This window comes from Temnothorax nylanderi, unplaced genomic scaffold, assembly GCF_030848795.1.
Source record: "Temnothorax nylanderi isolate EJ_2023f unplaced genomic scaffold, tnyl_v1.0 TNYL_tig0494_pilon, whole genome shotgun sequence".
NCBI lineage: Eukaryota > Metazoa > Arthropoda > Insecta > Hymenoptera > Formicidae > Temnothorax > Temnothorax nylanderi.
The window spans coordinates 113,121-133,623 of NW_027249556.1; the positions used below are offsets into that span (position 1 = coordinate 113,121).

At 36.2% G+C, this 20,503-nt stretch overlaps 2 protein-coding genes, 1 long non-coding RNA gene and 1 pseudogene across 3 annotated transcripts in view; 2 read left to right on the forward strand and 2 right to left on the reverse strand.

Moving 5' to 3' along the window:
• LOC139783377 (uncharacterized) overlaps positions 1–6,454 on the reverse strand; it is a 20,932-nt gene extending 14,478 nt beyond the window's left edge. The window contains exon 1 of the transcript XR_011721240.1: positions 6,130–6,454. The gene's annotated coding sequence lies outside the window, so the exon portion shown is untranslated. The remainder of the gene's footprint in view (positions 1–6,129) is intronic.
• Positions 6,455–6,458: 4 nt separating this feature from the next.
• On the forward strand, positions 6,459–14,419 carry LOC139783375 (uncharacterized; annotated as a pseudogene).
• Positions 14,420–14,461: 42 nt separating this feature from the next.
• LOC139783378 (uncharacterized) lies at positions 14,462–16,900 on the forward strand. The gene is made up of 2 exons (XR_011721241.1): positions 14,462–16,264; positions 16,781–16,900. It is a non-coding gene; the product is annotated as an uncharacterized lncRNA (long non-coding RNA).
• Positions 16,901–17,098: 198 nt separating this feature from the next.
• On the reverse strand, positions 17,099–19,626 carry LOC139783376 (uncharacterized). Its single transcript, XM_071722526.1, has 7 exons — positions 19,505–19,626; positions 19,142–19,243; positions 18,648–18,803; positions 18,497–18,535; positions 18,111–18,337; positions 17,646–17,817; positions 17,099–17,555 (listed from the first exon to the last, which is right to left on the reverse strand). The coding sequence occupies exons 2-7, from the start codon at positions 19,152–19,154 to the stop codon at positions 17,458–17,460; spliced, it is 705 nt and encodes a 234-aa protein (XP_071578627.1). The 5' UTR covers positions 19,155–19,243; positions 19,505–19,626; the 3' UTR covers positions 17,099–17,457.
• Between the last annotated feature and the right edge of the window lie 877 nt (positions 19,627–20,503).

The window sequence follows — 20,503 nt, forward strand, 5'->3', positions numbered from 1 at the left end:
AACGGGGCATCCTTTTATCGGCTGCTCGTAATGGGACCGCTTGGTCACGAATAGCGTCTTCTGAGGTGATGGGTGATGGGTTGCCCCCTGAAGACCCCAAGCGTCATGATGACTGGCGGTTAATCAAGGAAGCACTATCGGATATGCTTCAGTTAATACATAGAATTCCTGAGGCACGTGAAATTCTCCTAAACACCATTACGAATTATCATGTTCAGGACAGGGGTAAGTCAGTTACTGAAAGATACAATGAAGCAAGGGAATTTAGTGGAATCGACCTTGGTCGAGAAGTGTCAGGTGCTAGAAATAACGAGAGGGTTACGCCTCTCCCCTCGCATTAATATTCAAATTACTGCTATGGAACTGCCGAGGATATAAGAGCAGCAGGAATGAGCTGTCGAAGCATATTATGGATTTCGACATCATCATCTTAACTAAAGCTAAATGCTCTGATAATAATCATGTATATTTTGCAGGTTTTAAAACAATACATAGCAAAAATCTTCTTGCTAGCGGTGGCGTCACGATTTCCGTCCGTTCTTATATTGAGTTCGAGACCATTCGTGGCGCTGACACGGCCCCTGTAGGATACGATACTATTAGTACTTGGTATCAGAACCAAGAACTTGGACAAAAACCTGAACATTTTCGTTGTATATAGACATCCCCGTGACACTGTGACGGCACGAGATTTAAAATCTATGTATGAACATGTGGATAGTGATGAAGATACTATCATCCTGGGAGATTTTAACGCGCATAACACTGTCTGGAATTGCGACATTACCAAACCCTGCGGTGAGACGCTGTTTGATACGATGCAGGATCTGGGTTTCTTTTGTGTCAATGTCGACACAAAGTCAAGAGTGGGCCTCCGCGGCCAACGAGACTCTAACCTTGATCTCCTCTTTGGAACTGAAGGTATAATGGATAGAATTGAATATCTGCAACTCGACGAAACCTGGGGAAGCGACCACTACCCCATCTCATTTAGTTTCGACAACTGCACTCTACCCTACAAGAAAATCACCAATAGAATTCCCACAAAAAAAAACAGAATGGTCGCTGTTTCAGGAGACGGTGGATCGCGATATTAAATCTGAATTGCTTCCACACATTGACTCGTTCAAGGAGGATTTAGACGGTTACTATAATAAATTTATTGCTATTCTTAGGAACGCGGTGGACCGTGCTTCGGGTAGACGACGCGGCTCTGAGTCGGATATTCGCCGGCCCACTACAGTCAGACGAAAAGGTACTCACAGATAGTGGGATGGTGAGTGTGACCAAGTCAAACAGGATAGAAAACGTGCATTTACTGCCTTCAAGCACAACAAATCTATACATACGTGGGTCGAATATAAACGGCTATGCGCTTTAGCCAGGAAAACTGTCAGCCGTAAGAAGAAAGCTAATTTTGAAGAATTCTGCACGAGCATCAACCGATTTACCAGCTTAAGCTATGTATGGAATTCTATCAGAATCCTGAAAAATGCAAAAAAGAACGTACAATGGAACTGCTGGCATACTAAGAATAGAGAGACTGAGATTAGGAACTCTATTGACAACCTTGCTCTTTCATTTGTTGGTTCGGACCCGGCCTGTAAGTCGGGTGCTCATCACACGGATCCGTCGCTTGATGCCCTGTTCCAGCGCTCTGAACTGGACAGAGCCATTAATATGGTCAGGAGAAATTCGGCCCCGGGCCTCGATGGTATAGAATACAAAATGATCAAAGAATTGCCAGAGTCTAGTCATACTTGTCTGCTAGAGTTATTTAATATCATTTGGTTCTCAGACACCTTGCCGAGTGAGTGGTTGCGGTACCAGGTTATCTTCATTGACAAGCCTGGTAAGGAGAAGGTTCGTCCGATCTCGCTAGCCTCATGCGTGGGTAAACTATGTGAGCGCATGGTCAACGAGCGTCTAATTTGGTGGGCCGAAAAGGAAGACAAATTTAGCGCTACCCAGAATGGCTTCCGCAGAGGTAAATCCTGCATGGACAACTTAGTCAAAATTACGTCGATATTCGGGCTTCCCTGTGCACAGGCGAGTACACGCTTGTTGCGTTTCTCGACGTGTCATCTGCGTATGACAATGTGGACTTCCGCATTATGATGGATAGACTGATAGCGCTTGATTGCCCCGCAGGTATTGTTAGATATATTTGTAAGTGGCTTTACCTGAGATCGGTCCGTTTCATTGTCAATTCTCAGGAATTCATTGAACGTCTCGTCTTTAAGGGGCTCCCGCAAGGCGCTGTTTTGAGTCCGGCGTTGTACTCCCTCTATACGGGGGGCCTTTGTTCCGACTTACCAGAGGGGGTAGAAGCTGTTGAATTTGCCGATGATATCGGTCTTTATGTATGTGGCCCCAACAGACGACGCAACCGGATCCTCCTCCAGCAGGCGGTTAATATCATCGCGGAAAGACTACGCGCCATTGGCTTGGATATTGAACCTCCATAAGACCGTTTTGGTGGAATTCAACAAATATGGACATTGTGATGAATCTATGAGCACTCGGATTCAAGACTAAGAGGTGTTTAACAGCGAGGAAGCCAAATTTCTCGGTATTTGGATTGACAGTGGGCTGAAGTTTTCCCACCAGGTCCAGGAAGTAAGGGGTAAGGTAGATAGAGCCAACTCCGTGATGAGATACCTATGCAAAGTCTCGAAAGGCTTGGAGGTTAACACGGCCCTCATGCTTTATAAAAGCCCTGTGAGATCCGTCAACGATTACGGTAACTTCCCAGCAAACACAATGCAACATGTAACGTACAGGTTAGTTGTAATTTCCTACTCAACAATATAAATGCAATATAACACACAGTTGTAGGAAATTACAACTAACCTGTACGTTACATGTTGCATTGTGTTTGGTGGGTTTGTGTATCATCCCAGGGATGCGTCCACGCAGATCAAGTTGAAGAGAACGCAATACAAGGGCATTCGGACCGCCCTGGGCTATAGGAATAGTACCCCCAACAACGTTATTATTGCTGAAGCAAAAGTTAGGTTATTGGAGGATCGTGCGGAGATGTTCGCCAGAAATTTCATTTATAAGACAGCTGCCTATAATGTTACCGGCCTATGTAACAAGATACAGAGGATGTACGACAGCGAGGTGTACGTTCGATACCGCCAGCCCACGTATAGGCTGTCTTTATTATCTCGGGTCTGGAAAAACTTTATTCCTGTCAGGCCAAGTATTGGCCGTGCTAGAAAGCATGAGATATTCCAGGGCTCTTTCGAGGCCCACACGTACAGGCCTACGATCGATTTCTCCATTGGGCTGGTTAGAAAATCAAACAGCAAGTACTCTGACGATTCGTTGATTGGCGATGTTCTGGCAAAATATGATCTGAACTGCTCTTTGGAGATCATCTACACTGACGGATCTTATGATTCTGCTTGTCGTGCTACGGGCGCGAGTTTGGTTTTGGATAATCAGGAAATCGCATATAAAATTAGCCTGCCCAGACATTGCTCATCTTTCACTGCTGAGGCTTTTGCCATCAAGGCTGCCTTGGAACTCATGATTCTCCAACGTGACTCTAGAGATGGACATATCATCATTATGTCTGACTGTAAATCAGCCCTTTCGGCAATTAGCAATAACCTCTTAAACGTTCACAAGAATTGATATGCTACGGAGACTAGACAGCTTATTTTTGCACTTGAGAAAGATCATGATAAGAGAGTTGGTTTGGATCCCGTCGCATGTCGGTATCGCTGGCAACGAGGCTGCAGATGAGCTTGCCAAGGAGGCGGCTCGAGAGGAACCAGACCTTGATATCGAGGTCCCTGTTGGAGATTTGATGGCCCTCGCTAGGGAAGAGACCTGGATTACCACCCAGGCCTCTATTAGACGGGACTCCACCTATAAGGGCTCCTTCTACTTCGACAAGTTTTATGATGGAACGGCTCGTAAGCCTTGTTTTAGTAAAATCAATGCCGAAAGATATTTTGTCACTCTCACTAACAGGTTGAGATCTAACCATTATAATTTAGGAGTTTTCCTCCTAAGAAAGGGCTATGTGGATTCGGAGAGATGTGAATGTGGATGCGAATGCGAGGATTTAAACCATGTTTTGCTACGATGTAATAAATATGATGACCTGAGATTCAAGATGGATGAAGATCTCAGAGCCGTGGGTTACCTTGCTGAAATTGATTAGTATGGTCTTATTAAGGGAAGGAATTGGAATTTGATTTATATTATTTTCAATTTTTTAAAGAAGATTGGTAAAGTGATTTAGGGTCCTATGTGCACTGGTTGTTTTTATTCCTTTTGGAAAGGCTTAATCTGTTTGTGTCAGATTACCTCAGGGTAGAAGACACCTCCCTCATCTGAGGGAGAATCTAAAAACCCCCTTTAAGACGTACAGTAGACCACGCATTGTTATATCAGATAGGGGGACGGCTTTTACGTCCAACGATTTTCAGGTCTTTTGTAAAGAGAATGACATTCGTCACATTTGTATTGCGATGGCCTCCCCGAAGGCGAATGGGCAGGTAGAACGTACCAATAGATTCATAGGCCCTATGATAAGTAAGTTAATAAATAATGACGAGAAGGTATACTGGTATAAAGTTGTGGCAGAAGTAGAATTCGCAATAAATAATTCGGTACATAAAACGACAGGCGAAACGCCTAGGCTTTTATTCGGAGTAGACCAGGGAAAATAGTCGATAAAATTCAGGAACATTTAGAACGTGTTGTAAATAATAACGATCGTGATTTAGTAAACTTAAGAAATAGAGCGGCTAAGAAAATAGAAAAGAGTCAGAAGTACAATAAAGAATATTTCGATAGGAAAAGGAAAATAGCACACACTTACAGCATAGGTGACTACGTTTTAATCAAGAATATAGATACTACTAAAGGCGCGTCGCACAAACTTATCCCTGAATTTAAAGGGCCGTAGGAAGTAATTCGAGTCCTGCGGAACGATAAATATATAATAAGTGTTTATGTATGAGAATAGAGAGTTCGAATTGTATTTGAATAAGGGAGATGAAAGAACAGTACATAGAAATGTTTCGTAAATTCAAATGGTATAATCATGAATAACTTTAGATAAAGGTTCGTTAATACATTGCGTAATAGCAGCAGAAATGAAAGTGTTATAAAGTATTAAACACAGTGATTAATCATAATATGAAATACATAATTCACAAAATTCAATAAGCAGTAGTAAATGAACACAAATTCAAATAAGTATAAACTTTCAATATAATCGCTGTAGGAATTCAAAGATGATTTCATTGAGTAAAGATCAAGCATTGGTATGTAAATATCCTTCTCAATACAAATATTGATACCTTCAAAACGGGATAAATACTTCAAGGTTTGTCACAATATAAATACCTTGCTTAATATACACATAAAGACTACTCAGAATATTAACTCGAAGGACCGTGTTAGTTGATTAAATCATCGTTGAGTTCTGTTATGTTAAACTAAAGAAATAAACATGTGTTTTCGAACAGTATTAAGCCACATTAAAAGAGATTCACATAACATGCATATACAAACAATATTAAGTTCACAAGTTTGCTTGAGATAATAATATAATTAATATCTTTGATTTGAATAATATGCTAATTCGAGAAATATTTCAATAAGAAATATACGCTGACTCTAATGATACTTGTAATGAGAGAAAACGCATCGCTGAGAATAATACACACGAGAATAATATCTAAATTAAACGCAGATACAAATAGTATTCGACAGAAAACGCAAAAGATCTTAACATTTAGGATGAACACAGAAGCCAGTAATCTTTTATTAAAGTAAATATGTGTGAACAGATTATTGCAAGTTTCTGTAAAAGATATTCTTTAATCAGTTTAATTAATTAAGCAAGTATTCTCAAAACTTATAAAGGAATATTAATTTATTTGACATTGAATAATCCGCTGGCTCGGATTTAATCTCTTTTATAATCTTTCGATCTTTCAAATTACATTCTTCGGAATAATGCGCATAAAGGAAATAGGATACTCTTGCACCGAAGTGCCTCATCGAGACGTCTCTGAGAATGCTGTAATCATGAGGATGATTACAGAACTACTCGTGTATGCATATACTGAAATACCGGTATTATCAAAGGTACCTTACCTCAGGAAGGTCACAAAGCCGACATGTTCCGAGGGGAACAGAAAGAGATCAACATTTGATCTTGATAGCCTCTCTCCTTTTTACGACCGCGTTGCGTGTAACGCGAACGCGGTGGCTATCCACTTGGCGAAGGCCACTCGTTGCTAATTTCGGCTATTGAACGAATCGTTCCTCTCAAGAAGATTGCAAAGAATCTCCTTCTCGCTACGGATTTCCCACGAACGGGAGGATGCTCGGGATACCGAGTCTCTTTGTTATAGAAGGATCTACTTTCTTCTTGAATGTTCTAGATCTAGCGTATCTACGCTTCGTTACGTGCTCACTCGTCGAGCTTCTAAAGAAGAATGACGACACGCTCGTTGCCGGAAGGGCGTTAACCACGAGAGCGCCACGCAGTGACACGCATGCGTGATATTGGAACTGCCGCGCCGACATCGGCATCGCATTTATGACTATAGTGTGTTTACGGGAGGTCGATAAAGAAGCAAACGGAATTATTGATTCTACTCGTCTACATTATCATCCTGTTTTTTATTCTAGGAAGCTCTGATCTTCCTTACCATTAATTCAAATATCCTCTAGATTTTAAACAATAAGAGATATTGAAAATCACCAAATAACAAACAAACCGTATCAGGGAACATAGGAGGCGGCCAACATGAAACCGTGGACGATGTAACAGTTAAAGATAATTAGATTTAAGTTAGAGTTAAGAGTTAGAATTAAGGGAGGACCACCAAAGAAGGCAGTCGAAAATGGGCAGTTACAGTGGTGTCCTCCCTTAAGAAAATTGTTAAACCAAAGAGAAAATATGTTCCTTTCTTATATTCGTGCCCAAGGGATAGACGAAATTACTTATAGACAAGTTACTTAGAAATTATTATTTTTTTCTTTTACAACACTGACTCCGGGTGTGGAGATGAAGGGTCAGAATTGGCCGAGTGTGATAGTAGCTTAAGACGTGATACAAGCTTGAAGATACAGGGCTCAATAGATGGCCCCCGTTTAGGTTGGCAGTCATAGAGTCCCTTTATAAGAGTCTGGACAGACTTTTGGAGTACAACAACATGGCGTGAATGTCACGTATATAGGGACTCTAGTCTAGACGCCCTAGACGGAAGGAAAACACTATGGCGCCGATGACTACACGTAATTGTTGTATTGTTATGATATCGTGATAGAGATTTCTATAGAGGTTGTGAGAAAGTGAGTTTGCCAATATTTTTATTTTGACTTGATAGAGAGATAAGATAACCAAAACTTTAAAATATCTGAAAAGGATATTTTAATAAAATGAATTATAATAGTATAAAATAATTTATTGATAGAGACAATTACGAGATGTACATAGATAAATGCATGACATTGTCATTTATTTTTATTAATTTTGTAATTCTTTATTTTTAATTCTAAGACACCTATTCTGTAAATGTTAACGACATCATTTCGTGCTTTGCGCAGGTATGTAACACTGCAGCAAAGCACGTAATAATATCGTGTGTACTGGCACGTATTATGGAACTTTTCGGAATGGATTCCTATTGAAATTATACTGTTTTCCCTAAAAACACAATAGAAATGTAGGAAATAACAATTCCGATCGAAATCCATTTCGAAAAGTTCCATAATACGCACCCTGAGACATGCTCCTAAGGCTCGATATTTTACCGCTCGTGATTGGTTCCGCCATGGTGTTGCACGTCCAATGAAAATAGAGACCAGTTTGTCCAGACTCTTATAAAGGGACTCTAGGCAGTCATGGTTACGGCAACGAGCGCGAACAGACGTGTATCGAAAGCGCGGAACCGAATAAAGAGCATTTCTAAAGAGTGACCCCAAAATCGGACATTTTTAGCCTATTTTGGTGGCCCTCGAAATTCGAGTCGAATTGTATGCCAAACGATGCTACATGATGGGACATTAATCTAAAAAAAAATTAAAGTTAAGCATAGGCCTAGTTTTGGAGATACGGGGAGTCAAAGTGGCCAAATTCCCAATATTATCCAAGTACAATAGACACAAAAAAAGGATGTTAAAACTTCTTTGATAATAGTGGTATTTTAAATAAAATTAGTCTGAATAATTCCCTGACCACCGTACTAAAAATCCACCCCCTCCACCCCTGTTATTTAATTTTTTAAAGGGGTAAAACTACCCCCAAAAGAAGTTTTTGCTGAATTTCTGGAAAACGGATAGAGATACAAAAAAATGTTTCGAATGAAAGTTGTTTGTCTAGGAATTCTGCACAAAAAAGGTTTCTTTTATTTTTTTCGTAGGACTCACTCTTTGGCCGGAAACCGCGCCTGAAGAAAGATAATTTTTAAAAATAAAGGGAATTTAAATTAAAAATACTGCATTTTATATATACAAAATGAGATACTAGATCTCTAGGGAAAACATTGAAGAACAATATCGTGCAATTACAACTACGATAGAAGTCTAGAAAAAAAGTGTCATGCTTTTAACTTTTATATGTGCAAAAGCACATGCAGGTTGATAGGATAAGCAGTATTGCGTGTAGCGAGAGATGGCGCAGCAATCGAACAAGGACAGATGCCTCTCGTTAGACAAGGACAGATATAGATATATAACAAAGAAATGTTGATATTATTGACATCGAGAAAGTTCGGCCTTCGCTATAGGATCCCCTTAACTCCTTGATAAACACAATTCTGTCTAAATATGCAATAACAGCCGCTCACGAATTCTAAGCGTATCAAGAGAACCAATCGGCATCGCGAGAAAGTGACAACAATAATCTTTATTATACATATGCGAATAGTAGAATTTGTGTGTACATCTCTTTGGAGCTTGCATGTATACACAAGTATTTTAACAACAGTATTTTAAAAAGCTTTTCTACTAAAACTTACACACAATAATATCTTATATTTTACTAAACTTATAATTTATTTACCTACATTTTCATGAAGATCTGTTTTTTCATTATCATCATCATACATCAAGATAACCAAAACTAATCACGATAATCTGTCCAAACGTGATTCTCGCGCTGACAATTATTCTCGCAACACGAAGCAAGCCAAGCGAGAGAAACGATCAACATTGTAGAAAAGGAGCAACAATAAATTCGATTCGATTTAACACGAAACCTTTCTAAGAGTGGAATTAATAAATAAGCCCAGCTAACACAATCTGTAATCGCAAACGTTGGCAACAAATTATGTTTGCCGAAAGGCCGCAAATAGGAAACATAATTTGGTATTGTCAATTCTGTTAGCACACTTCCGTCAATATGCAACAACCTTTGTCGGCAAAATATATGACAGAATAGCAGTTAACAGCAAGCAGATACCGAACATATTGACGGCAGATTGATGGCAAATGCTAAGCAGTTTTGCTATTACAAACAGTGTCAGCAAACATCTCGCAAAAATATAACAATGTATGTTGACGACAGATGGCTCGGATAAGCGAGCAGGTCTGTTGAATGCATTGACGACAGATTCACGACAAATATCAAGCAACTTTGCTATTACGAAAGTGTCAGCATTTGTCACGCAAGAATGCAACAGTCGGCCCGATAGGCGTACGATGCGCCACGCCGGCCGGAATGGCTGGTGCGCATGTCGCTATGGCAGTCTCGACTTGTACGTCCAATCACGACGTCATAAAGCGCCCAGTGAAACCAGCGTGCTGAAGCGGGAATTATCCTGTGAAGAACTGCAGATATCATTTGAACGTGCGTGTCTTCAGGCTGAGAAAAAGGTTTTTCTTGTCCTTTCTTCCAAGAAAGAGGAAGTGCCGTTGTATTTCTTATGAGCTAAATAACCAGTGCGATTCACGTTCAAGAAGCGTTGTGCTCAGGTTAGTTTGTATTTCGTGTTCCTACGATATGAGAATTTGTGTAATATATATGCGTATTTTATCGCGTTCGTCTTTCAACGTCTTATAAAAATACGAAAAAGTGTCATTATAGTATTCCGAGTTCGGTCATTGCGACGCTGTTATACGTAAAACCAGGTGAATAAAATGTATTTCTGTTCTATTATAGTTGTAGCGCACAACGCCACCGCTTATGCTTGTTTACTTCGGGGACAAGGAGTCACGCATCCGGCTCGTGACGATACGGACGGTGTGATACTTTGTGCGTGCCGCTTGGGTGTTCTATTGTGTTCCATTGCGTCGTACCTGGTCGCGTGGTCGTACGTGGCCGTACACAGTTGTGCGTCCTTGGTAAGTATTTTAGTTTTATTTTACTTTTTGTACTTTATTCTAGTTTAGTATATTATGTTGCTTTTTTTGCTTTATAGATTTTTGCTTTACAAACAGAACTTCTGTTTGCGTGAAGTCCGACGTAACTTTGAATCGGTGACACGATTCGTAGTCCCCGAGTATCCACGTATTGTAAATACGTACAATCACGTTTGTGAACCGCATCGCCTGGAAATTCGCTGCAGCCGCGGGCAAGGTAAGTTTGCCCGTTCGCTTTGCATGCATTAAACGTTATGTGCTCTGTTTTTTATGTCCATTGTCTTATATGTAATACATTTTTCTTCTTTATGTGTTACAGACTGCTCTATTTGAGCGAAGTCCGACGTCACTTTGAATCGGTGACACGATTCGTGGTGCCCGAGTATCCACGTATTGTAAATACGTACAATCACGTTTGTGAACCGCATCGCCTGGAAATTCACTACAGCCGTGGGCAAGGTACGCAATTTCTCTACGATTTAATGAGACAATATTTTGGTGTTTCCATGCAAATGGATTGTAATGTATAGATTTACTAATGCGGTTTTTATGTTATTTTTTATAAATTATATTTTTAAACTCGTGTGCTCACGCGGTCCGCATTACGACTCCTCGTTTTGCCATCTTTTGAAGAGCTATAAAACTTGTGTAGTTGCCTCTGCGTAAAAACTTAGTGCGGTGTGTGCGGAGAGCTAGTTAAAACTCTGCCCTAAACATTAATTGAAATGATTTATAACTTATCTGTCTCCTACTTGTATAAAGATACAGACACTCGCTTAAATTTGAGGGGTAACTCGGACTTAAACTATACTTAATTTTTTAATTTTTAGTGGTATGCGATTTTTTGCGTTATTGCAAGTATGATTGCAGTTTATTTTTTAATAAGTTTTTTTGTGACTACAGTTATATAACATTTTTGTGCGCTGGAAAAAGTGACATTATGTGTCACTGATACTGCTCTGATATTGCTTACAATTATTTTAGTTTTTTCAATTGGTTTTGGTATTTTGTACGTTTCACGAATATCGTAATCGTGCATTTCGAAATATTGTCTATTGTATTGATGGTTCGTTCTCTTACTAGTTTTCTAATCCTTTTCTTCTTTGTATTTACAGAAATTTCATACAAAGATCTTTCTCCACTTATTTTTTCAATTGGTTTTGGTATTTTGTACGTTTTGCGAATATCGTAATCGTGCATTTCAAAATATTGTCTATTGTATTGATGGTTTATTCTCTTACTAGTTTCTTATTCTCTACGTTTGATCCCTCGCTTTCATCATCAGTGATTATATCGTATATCGATTTGATCGTGTTTTTGGCTTTATATAAAGCTTTACGAGGCTCTCTAATCCTTTTCTTCTTTGTATTCACAACATAAATTTTATATTTTGTAGACACAAGAAATTTGTACCTGCAATCTCTTGCAAATTCCATTTTATATATAAATATGGAAAAACAATATCTAAAGACCTCAATTTGTCGAAAGACGCTGCACACATTGTCTAAAAGACAAAAAAGGAGAATTAGAGCAGAATACAGAAACAATGTTCATTTATTAACTTTGACCAATGAAAATGTCCGTACTACGAGTGATATGCATTTACCTGGCCCCTCCACTGCATCTGAAGAAACTATTATTTTCAATAGTATTTCGAACGATAAAACTTGCAGTGTAAATATAGTAAATACACAAAGAATTGATAGTTCGTCTCCTTCAGATATGTTTCATGTTAGTCCTATTAGCAATAATAACAGTAATGAACATGAATTAAGTGATGAAAATGCTCTTGCCTCCTTATGTACAGATACACCGTACACGAAGCATCTTTTCGTGAGAAATTGGCAACTTGCTTCATAAATAATAATCTTACACATGTTTAGGGAAATAGCATACTATCTCTTCTAAGAACACATTCTTGCTTTTTCTTATTACCTAAGGATGTTAGGACGCTACTCCAAACACCGCGTAATTGTCTTGCTATATCCTCTGTGCCACCGGGGGAATATCTTCATTTTGATTTGGAACTTGGAATTATTGAAAGCCTCTGTAATGCATCATGTACGTCAGTTGACGAGGTAGTTTTAGATTTTAGTACTGATGGATGTAATTTAGATAAACAAAGTATCATTCATATTTGGCCAATTCAGTGTCGAATTGCCAATGTACAAGATGCACCACTAATAGTTGTGGGTATTTACAAAGGTCCTGCAAAACCATATAATCCTAACGTTTTCTTTAACAAATTTGTACAAGATGTCCAAAGAATTTTTTCAAATGGAGGAATACAATTCAATGACAAGAAAGTGCTACTAAGACTTAGATGTTTTATAGCAGATGCGCCAGCTCGCGCTTTTATATTAAATCTTCGTAACCATATGGCTGAACGTCCATGTTCCAAATGTAAAATATCAGGTACACATTTTCATAGTAATCATAACGTCTTTAATGGTATAAACCATCCTCTTCGAACGGATGAAGAATACCACATCCGCTTAGATGAGATTCATCACAAAGAAGGTACAAGTCCGCTCTCACAATTACCGATGGGAATGGTATCACAGGTTCCATTTGAATGTATGCACCTTGTGTTCATAGGTGTAATGAAAGAGATATTACTTGCGTGGGTAAAAGGAAAATACTCTCGTGACACAAAACTATCCAGCACATCTATTACCATTATAAATACACGAATAGAAAGTTTACAAAAATATTGTCCTTCAGATTTTGCAAGGCGACCCAGATCTCTCGAAATGTTTTCAAAATATAAAGCTACAGAACTGCGACAAATGTTACTGTATACTAGTCCAGCTCTATTCCATGATTTATTAGATAAAACAGTCTATAAACATTTCTTATTTTTACATACAGCTATAAGAATCTTATCTTCTAAGTGTCCATGAAGGCAATACTTACGTTTCGCAGAGTGTGCCCTTCAGAAATTTGTTCTTCGAGCTGAACATGTTTATGACACTACATTTAATTCGTATAACGTGCATGGTCTGCTTCATCTCACAGATGACGTTAGACGTTTTGGCAATTTAGATTCATTTTCTGCTTTTCCATTTGAAAGCAATATGTCAATTTTTCGGAGATATTGCAGAAAAGGTAATCAACCTCTCCAACAAATGTTTAATAGAATAAAAGAAAGCGCACGGAAGTAGCAAAGCTCGTAATGTAGAAACATCTGTTCGTGTATTTATGCCGTACATTGATGATAGCAATTGTACTCGGTATCGCAAAATTACATTTAATCACATATTGCTTAGTACACATATCCGCGATAATTGTTGCATCTTAAATAATGGGTCTATTTGTATTGTTTGCGATATTTTCAAGGACGGAAATTCTTATTGTTTATGCGTCAAAAAGTTTGTACAAGTGACTAATTTTTATGATATTGGTATATCATCATCAGATGTTCAGGTATACTCGTGTGCGGCGTTAGCAGATGAGGTATCACATATTAATCTGCATGAAGTCAGCGCAAAAGGTTACAGAATGCCGTATTGGGGTAGCATAGATGAGAATAGTAATAGTGATGATAGTACGGCAGATAATGCTTCGTACACACCGCAATATGTTGTAGTTGCTATAATGCATAATGAAACATTGTAATTAGGATTGTCATCTCCGTATGTCTGTTCGCCCGGAAAGTAATCAGTAACTTCGTTTTTTTTCCGATGCTTCTGTAAAGCGTAATGCGTATTTTTTTCATAAATGTTTAAAACAATATTTATTAGTCGTATCTATTACATCTCATAACAGATACATGTTTAATAAAATGTTAAATTAGTTAATATTTTTTCTTCTTTATTAATACTTCACAATAGATACTTCGATTTTTCGACTTAATATTATATTTTATTTTATTTTAAAATATATAGTTTGTAATAATCTTGGCGATCGAGCGAGCAGAAGCCTTACATTAGTATTAATTAATACATAATTTGTACCGTTTTTACAATACATTGTAAGATACTTTTTTCTAATGATGTAATAAAATATAATATTGTAATTAAATGTAATACTATAAAATATACATGTAATGTTATTAAATATAAAACAAACTTTATGTAAGTGTATAAATATATAATATATAATAATTCTAATCACATTCCTTTTCACTTTAAGTTAGGTAGAGATTGACGACAGATCTGGTATTCCTAAAGTTCGTATTCACAGTCGGGATTCTATAACTGCAGAGAATTGTGTGGTTACACCTATTACAAATATATAAGTTTTAGCTGGTTTACACGCTAAGATAAATAACATATGCTATAGCTATGTTATCTTAGCGTGAAAACCAGATAAAACTTATATATTTGTAATAGGTGTAACTAATTATCTGCAGGTATGGAATACCGAATGCGCGAATACGAACTTTAAGAATATCAAATCTGTCGTCAATCTGTTGTCGCTTCTTAAGTGTCAATTGACGGCTTGGTTTATTGGAAAAGTGTTTCAGATAAAAGTTGAAAGGTTTGAAGGGGCCCAATAGACGATCTTATTGGATTTTGGATCCAGGGCCTGTATTGAGCCCAATAGGGCCTAAGTCAAATTTTTTAAATGAAAACCCTTATTTTTTATTGTACCATCTTTCTATATAATACTTTTATATAATATATAATACTTTTTGAGATATTCAAGGAAAACTTGGTAACTTTTTCAATATATATTTAGCTTGTGATATCTTGATGATTGTTTGCCAGAGAAAAAAGTGGTACAGAGGACTTTTTAACTGTATTTTATTTTAAAAATGTGCTGTTGCAATAGTATACTCCAATTTTTTTTTAATACTTGTGTATGCATCTTCTTGGAGTGTTTACAAATATTTAAAAAAATTGGATTGCTATTGCAACAGCATATTCTTAAGACAAAATCAAGTCAAAAGTCCTCTATACCACTTTTTCCTCTGGCAAACAATTATCAAGATATCATAAGCTAAATATTGAAAAAGTTACCAAGTTTTCCTTGAATATCTCAAAAAGTATTAGGCAAATAAAAGAATTTTTCAAACAAAAGTTGTTCAAATTAATTAATAGAGAAAGATGGTACAATAAAAAATAGGAGTTTTCATTTAAAAAATTTGACTTAGGCCCTACCCAGCGAGAAATGACCCATCGAATCGACGTCTAATTGACGTCGAAATCATCGATATTACATCATATCGAAATAATGCTCGAAATTTGAAGCTTATTTCGATGTTTGTGCTATATGACATTTTTTTAAAGAAGAGGTTATTTGTGACATACATTCATCGCGCCAGACTGTAAACAGGCAAATTATGTATTTTCTGTTAAGACATCGATATTTCATCATTTCGATATCGATTCGAAGCTATTTTGATTTGCCTGTCAAATATATAATAACATTGCCATTATATAGAATGCAATATGAATAAAAAATTATATTGTATTGGCAGACATGGATAATGTAAATATTTTATGATTTGAGCATTATAATAATTGCGTTACAATATTAATTTTTTTAGGCGGGTTCCTCCGTAGCCCTCGGCGGGGGAACAGGTCGGTTAGATAAAGGGAAGAACAGAGTGTGTGGAAAAGGGTGATAGGAAGGAGAAGGATGGAGGAGGAGTAGTGGAAGGCATGAAGAAGGTGGAAAGGAGGTGGAGGAAATGGAGGAGAGAAAAGAGGTGGAGCAGGACAAGAGAAAACGGTTGGAGAAAAGGAGCCCGAAGAAAGAGGTTATGGTCGACGGAGAACAGATGTAAGGAAGGGAGCAGGTCTCAGGATGAGAAGGAAAGGAGGTGAAGGGACAGGAGAGGAAGGCGGAGAAGAGCAGGCAGATGCGGCGGATGAGGTGGAGGTGCGAAGGAACGTAGATGAGGAGGATAAGAGCGTATGTAGGAGAGTCGGTAAGGTGGAAGATCGATATGCCGACGGAGAGGACGTGCCAGGTAGAACACAAAATCATAATAAGATCATGATGACATCAAGTAGGAGTCATTTTAAGAAAAATCATCATGACGTCAATCGATACACTTTTTATGATGATTTTGTGATTGAATTCTTGATATAGCAATGATTTTTTAGTGATTTTTTAAATCACGATTACATCAAAATGACGTCTAAATGATGTCAAAATGATGAGAAAATGATCAAATCATGATTAAAAAGTGAGTTTTTGTAATCATTTTCTATTCCTCTTGACATCATTTTGGTGTTATCGTGATTGACTGCATTCAGTAAAACATTATTTTGCAACTGTTGAAAGTTTTCTTCGCTAAGATAAAACTATTTCTTTAAATCTAAAAGTATAATCTAATCTTAGCAAAGAAAACTTCCAAAACAGATGCAAAATAAACGTTCTCCTGAATGTGGCCATTCATATTATCTGAAATGTACATAATTTATTTGTAAAAGATGTCAAAAAGGTAAAAAAAAAGCATAAAATTGGATATTATACGTTATAGATATATAATTGCATCTTAAAAAATTGCACAAAAGAAAATTCTTATCAATATACGTAAGTAAATACTACTGTATCACAAAACAGTATCACAAAAAATAGTCTTATATTAATAAACTACAAATTATGAAAAAACAAAAAGGAACTTTACTTTTTAGGACATAGCCAACTAGGCTACACTGGCCTAGTTGGCACCGATCTCTTGATACGCGTATCAAATAGTATATTTAAGCTGATCAACCAATAATCAAACTAATTCACTAGTTATTTAATACCCGTATCAAGTGATCGGTGTAAACTAGGCCACTATCTATAGATATAATTGCATCTTAAAAATTATATTTAACGAAAACATTCTTTTTATCAATACATAAGTCAATACTTATTATCACAAAATAGTATCACAAAAAAGTCATAATATAATGAACCGTAAATTATTGAAAAACAAAAACGAACTTAATTTTTTAGAAAATATTCTCTTATACTACTTATCAATTGGAGGGGTTAAAGTCAAATTTTTTAAAATATTGACTCGTGCGCATAGATACAATCTATACAATATATAATTTGCATCTATGCACACGAGTAAATATTTTTAAAAATTTGACTTACACCACTGACTTTTACCCCTACAATTAATATTCAATTATTAAAAATATATATATAAAGCAGAAAAATATATTAATTAACTTTTCGTTGATTACTTGTGTACAACCATCGCGATATTTTCTTTTCCATTTTTGTTAAATTGCTCTGAGGGAAAGCATTCAAAACAGCACCTAAAATAAAAAATAAAACAAAAAAGTTTATGCATTGTTCAAAACAATAAATATAATTTATGAATAAATTTTACGCAAATTTTAACTTACAACTGATTGCTTCATGAAGTTTTGTATTTTCGAATTTAAGTTTATCACCTGACCCTGAAAAATTCATCATTCGAGCCAAAGAATTTGATATTATTTTTGGTAATAAACGACCAACAGCTGTATATTCATCAGTTTGTGAATCAATCTTCATTAATTTCACAAAATAATCCACCTGAAAAAAAGGAAAATTTAAGTTTATGTATAACTAATTACATATATATGTAATAAAATTTCTCTTCATTATGAGATGCGATCCACTTGATGTTACAAATGCTTCGAAGCATTTGATTGACCAATCAGAATAAAAAACTTTACAAATTGGCCAATCAAAGAATGCTTTGAAACATTTGTAGTGTCAAGTGAATTGCATCCATAATCAACAACAAGCGTAGAGAAATTTAATTTAAATATAATGCCCAGAGAAATTTATTTTATATTTATTATGAGTGATGCAAGTATACTTACTACAGGATAAAAATTATCATCAGACATCAAGAATGTTTGAATTTCTAAAAATGAGTCTTCATTATTTAAGGGCAGTGTAGGAAGATTTTTTGGCTTAATGACTTTTTCCTCTTCTGGAGCTAATTTACGATATATTCTGTTAAGCATCACAATAACGTTGTCTGTTTTGCCATTTAGTTTCTCTTGCCTGTCCGCTAAAGTTCTAAGGACAGCAGCAACATGGTGATCTAAAAGTAAATTATAACAATAATAATTATGTCAAAGTCAAGCAAAAACCAAGAAGATGAAAAGAAATATAAGTAAGATACATTTAAATATGTTAAATTATTCATCAATGGAAGGAAAATACAATTTATTTCATAAATATAAAAAGCAATATAAATTACCTGAGTGCATACCAACATTTTTCATTAAAGATGACAATGCTGAAATATAAATCAGCAACAAAATGTCAATATAAATAGACATACGATAATGAAATTAATATAAAATTAATAGAAAAGTTATAGTTCAAAAATAAAAATAAAATAACCTTACATTTATGATGTGACTGATCAAGTGTCACAATCTTAGGAGATAAAGCAGTATCTTTAACTGTATCATTGAGAGAAACCGTTGTTGCAGAGGATGTTTCACTTGATGGTGATTTCTTTTCAAAAGGTAATGAAGCATTCAAAGATGTATCTTCATGTGCTTTAACAATAAACAATAAGAAACAATAATTGATAAAACAAGATGCATTAGAAGTAACTAACTATATATATTATTTTCAATCGTGAAGTATGTTAACTAAAAAAATAAAGTAAACAATACAATACAAAGATACTAATAATTTGAGCTGGACCTAAAAACTGTAGCTTTTGTAAATAAAATTTTAGTTCTAGAAGTTTGATTAACAACTTCAGATAGAACATTTAGAACTGAAGAGATAAGAAATGAATTCTTCACAAAACAGCACTTATTAATGATTGAGAAAAATAAATACTATTCTACACTGTTATATATATATATATATATATATACATATATACCTTTATCTTTCATGAGAGCAGAGGTAATTTCAGAGAACTGTGATTCTTTCCGATATGGTAATGTATTTAAAAACTTAGAAGTAGTCTGCTTTTCTATAACCGCTGAAAAAAAAATATATAACTGTTTTAAATGTAAAAATATTAAAATCAAAACTTTCCTTTATCATAAAAAAATCTATCTGTACGCGACAATAGGTTTATCTCGAATCATCCTGAACATATGTGTGTGTGTGTGCGTGCGTGCGTGCGTGCGTGTATGTGTGTGTGTGTGTGTGTGTGTGTGTGTGTGTGTGTGTGTGTGTGTGTGTGTGTGTGTGTGTGTGTGTGTGGAAAAATAATAAAACAAGTTTTAAAGCTTTATACCTTCTTATTGCCTGGCATGATATATTTTCATGTAATCTGATGACAATTTAATAAAAGTGAATTTCACGATCACGAAAATCTGTACAGCTCTCTACAGCTACAATCTCAGTGTGTTTCCTCACGACCATATCGAAAGTGGATTCTCATATAACTCTTTAATTATAGCTCTCTGCACACAATAGAGAAACAGGGATAAATGTTAAATATTAAAAATAAAATTAGGAATAGAGATGAGATAACGTAGCGCACAATGAATAGAAATAAGATATCATACAGATACAACATAACCTGTTATTTATCTCTAGTGCTTATTGAGAAGACTGATTCTAAAACTCTATATATATATAATTCCTTTATTCATTTAATATTTATTCTTATTTCTTCATTGTGCGCAGATCTTACCTTGTAAACACTATAGCCTCTCTCATCGAAAATCTGCTAAACGCACTTGGAAAATCCACCGATCCACGCGGAATTAATTGCGGAAAATAGCGGGAACGCGGGAAGTGCCGGGAAGTCTTCTTCTTCTCGAGACTTCTTTTTGTCTATTGGCTGCGTTCGGTTTGGACGCTCACGCGCTGTAAGCATCGCTCTATCTTCGTTTGATATTCGATGTGCAACGAAGATAGAATGATGCTTACAGCGCGTGAGCGCCCAAACCGAACGCAGCCTATATAGCGCTATATATAGGTTAAGAACCAATGTGGCTAGTTCTCAAGAATCGGTCATAACAAAGTCACATATATTAATTACCATTTACAATTGTATTTTTCTACTGTCTACATTATTTCAACGATATATTAAAGCAACAGAAATATTTTTGGGAACCAAAGGACGCTTTTATCTATAATATAGCGTACGATTTCTTTTTTCATTTTTATATCATTTTTGCGTCATTTTTTATCAGTGACTTTTAAGAGAGAAATAAAGTCATGATGATATCCTAATGATATCATTATGACTTCTATGTTCTACCTGGGGTGCAAAGGGACAGGTTGG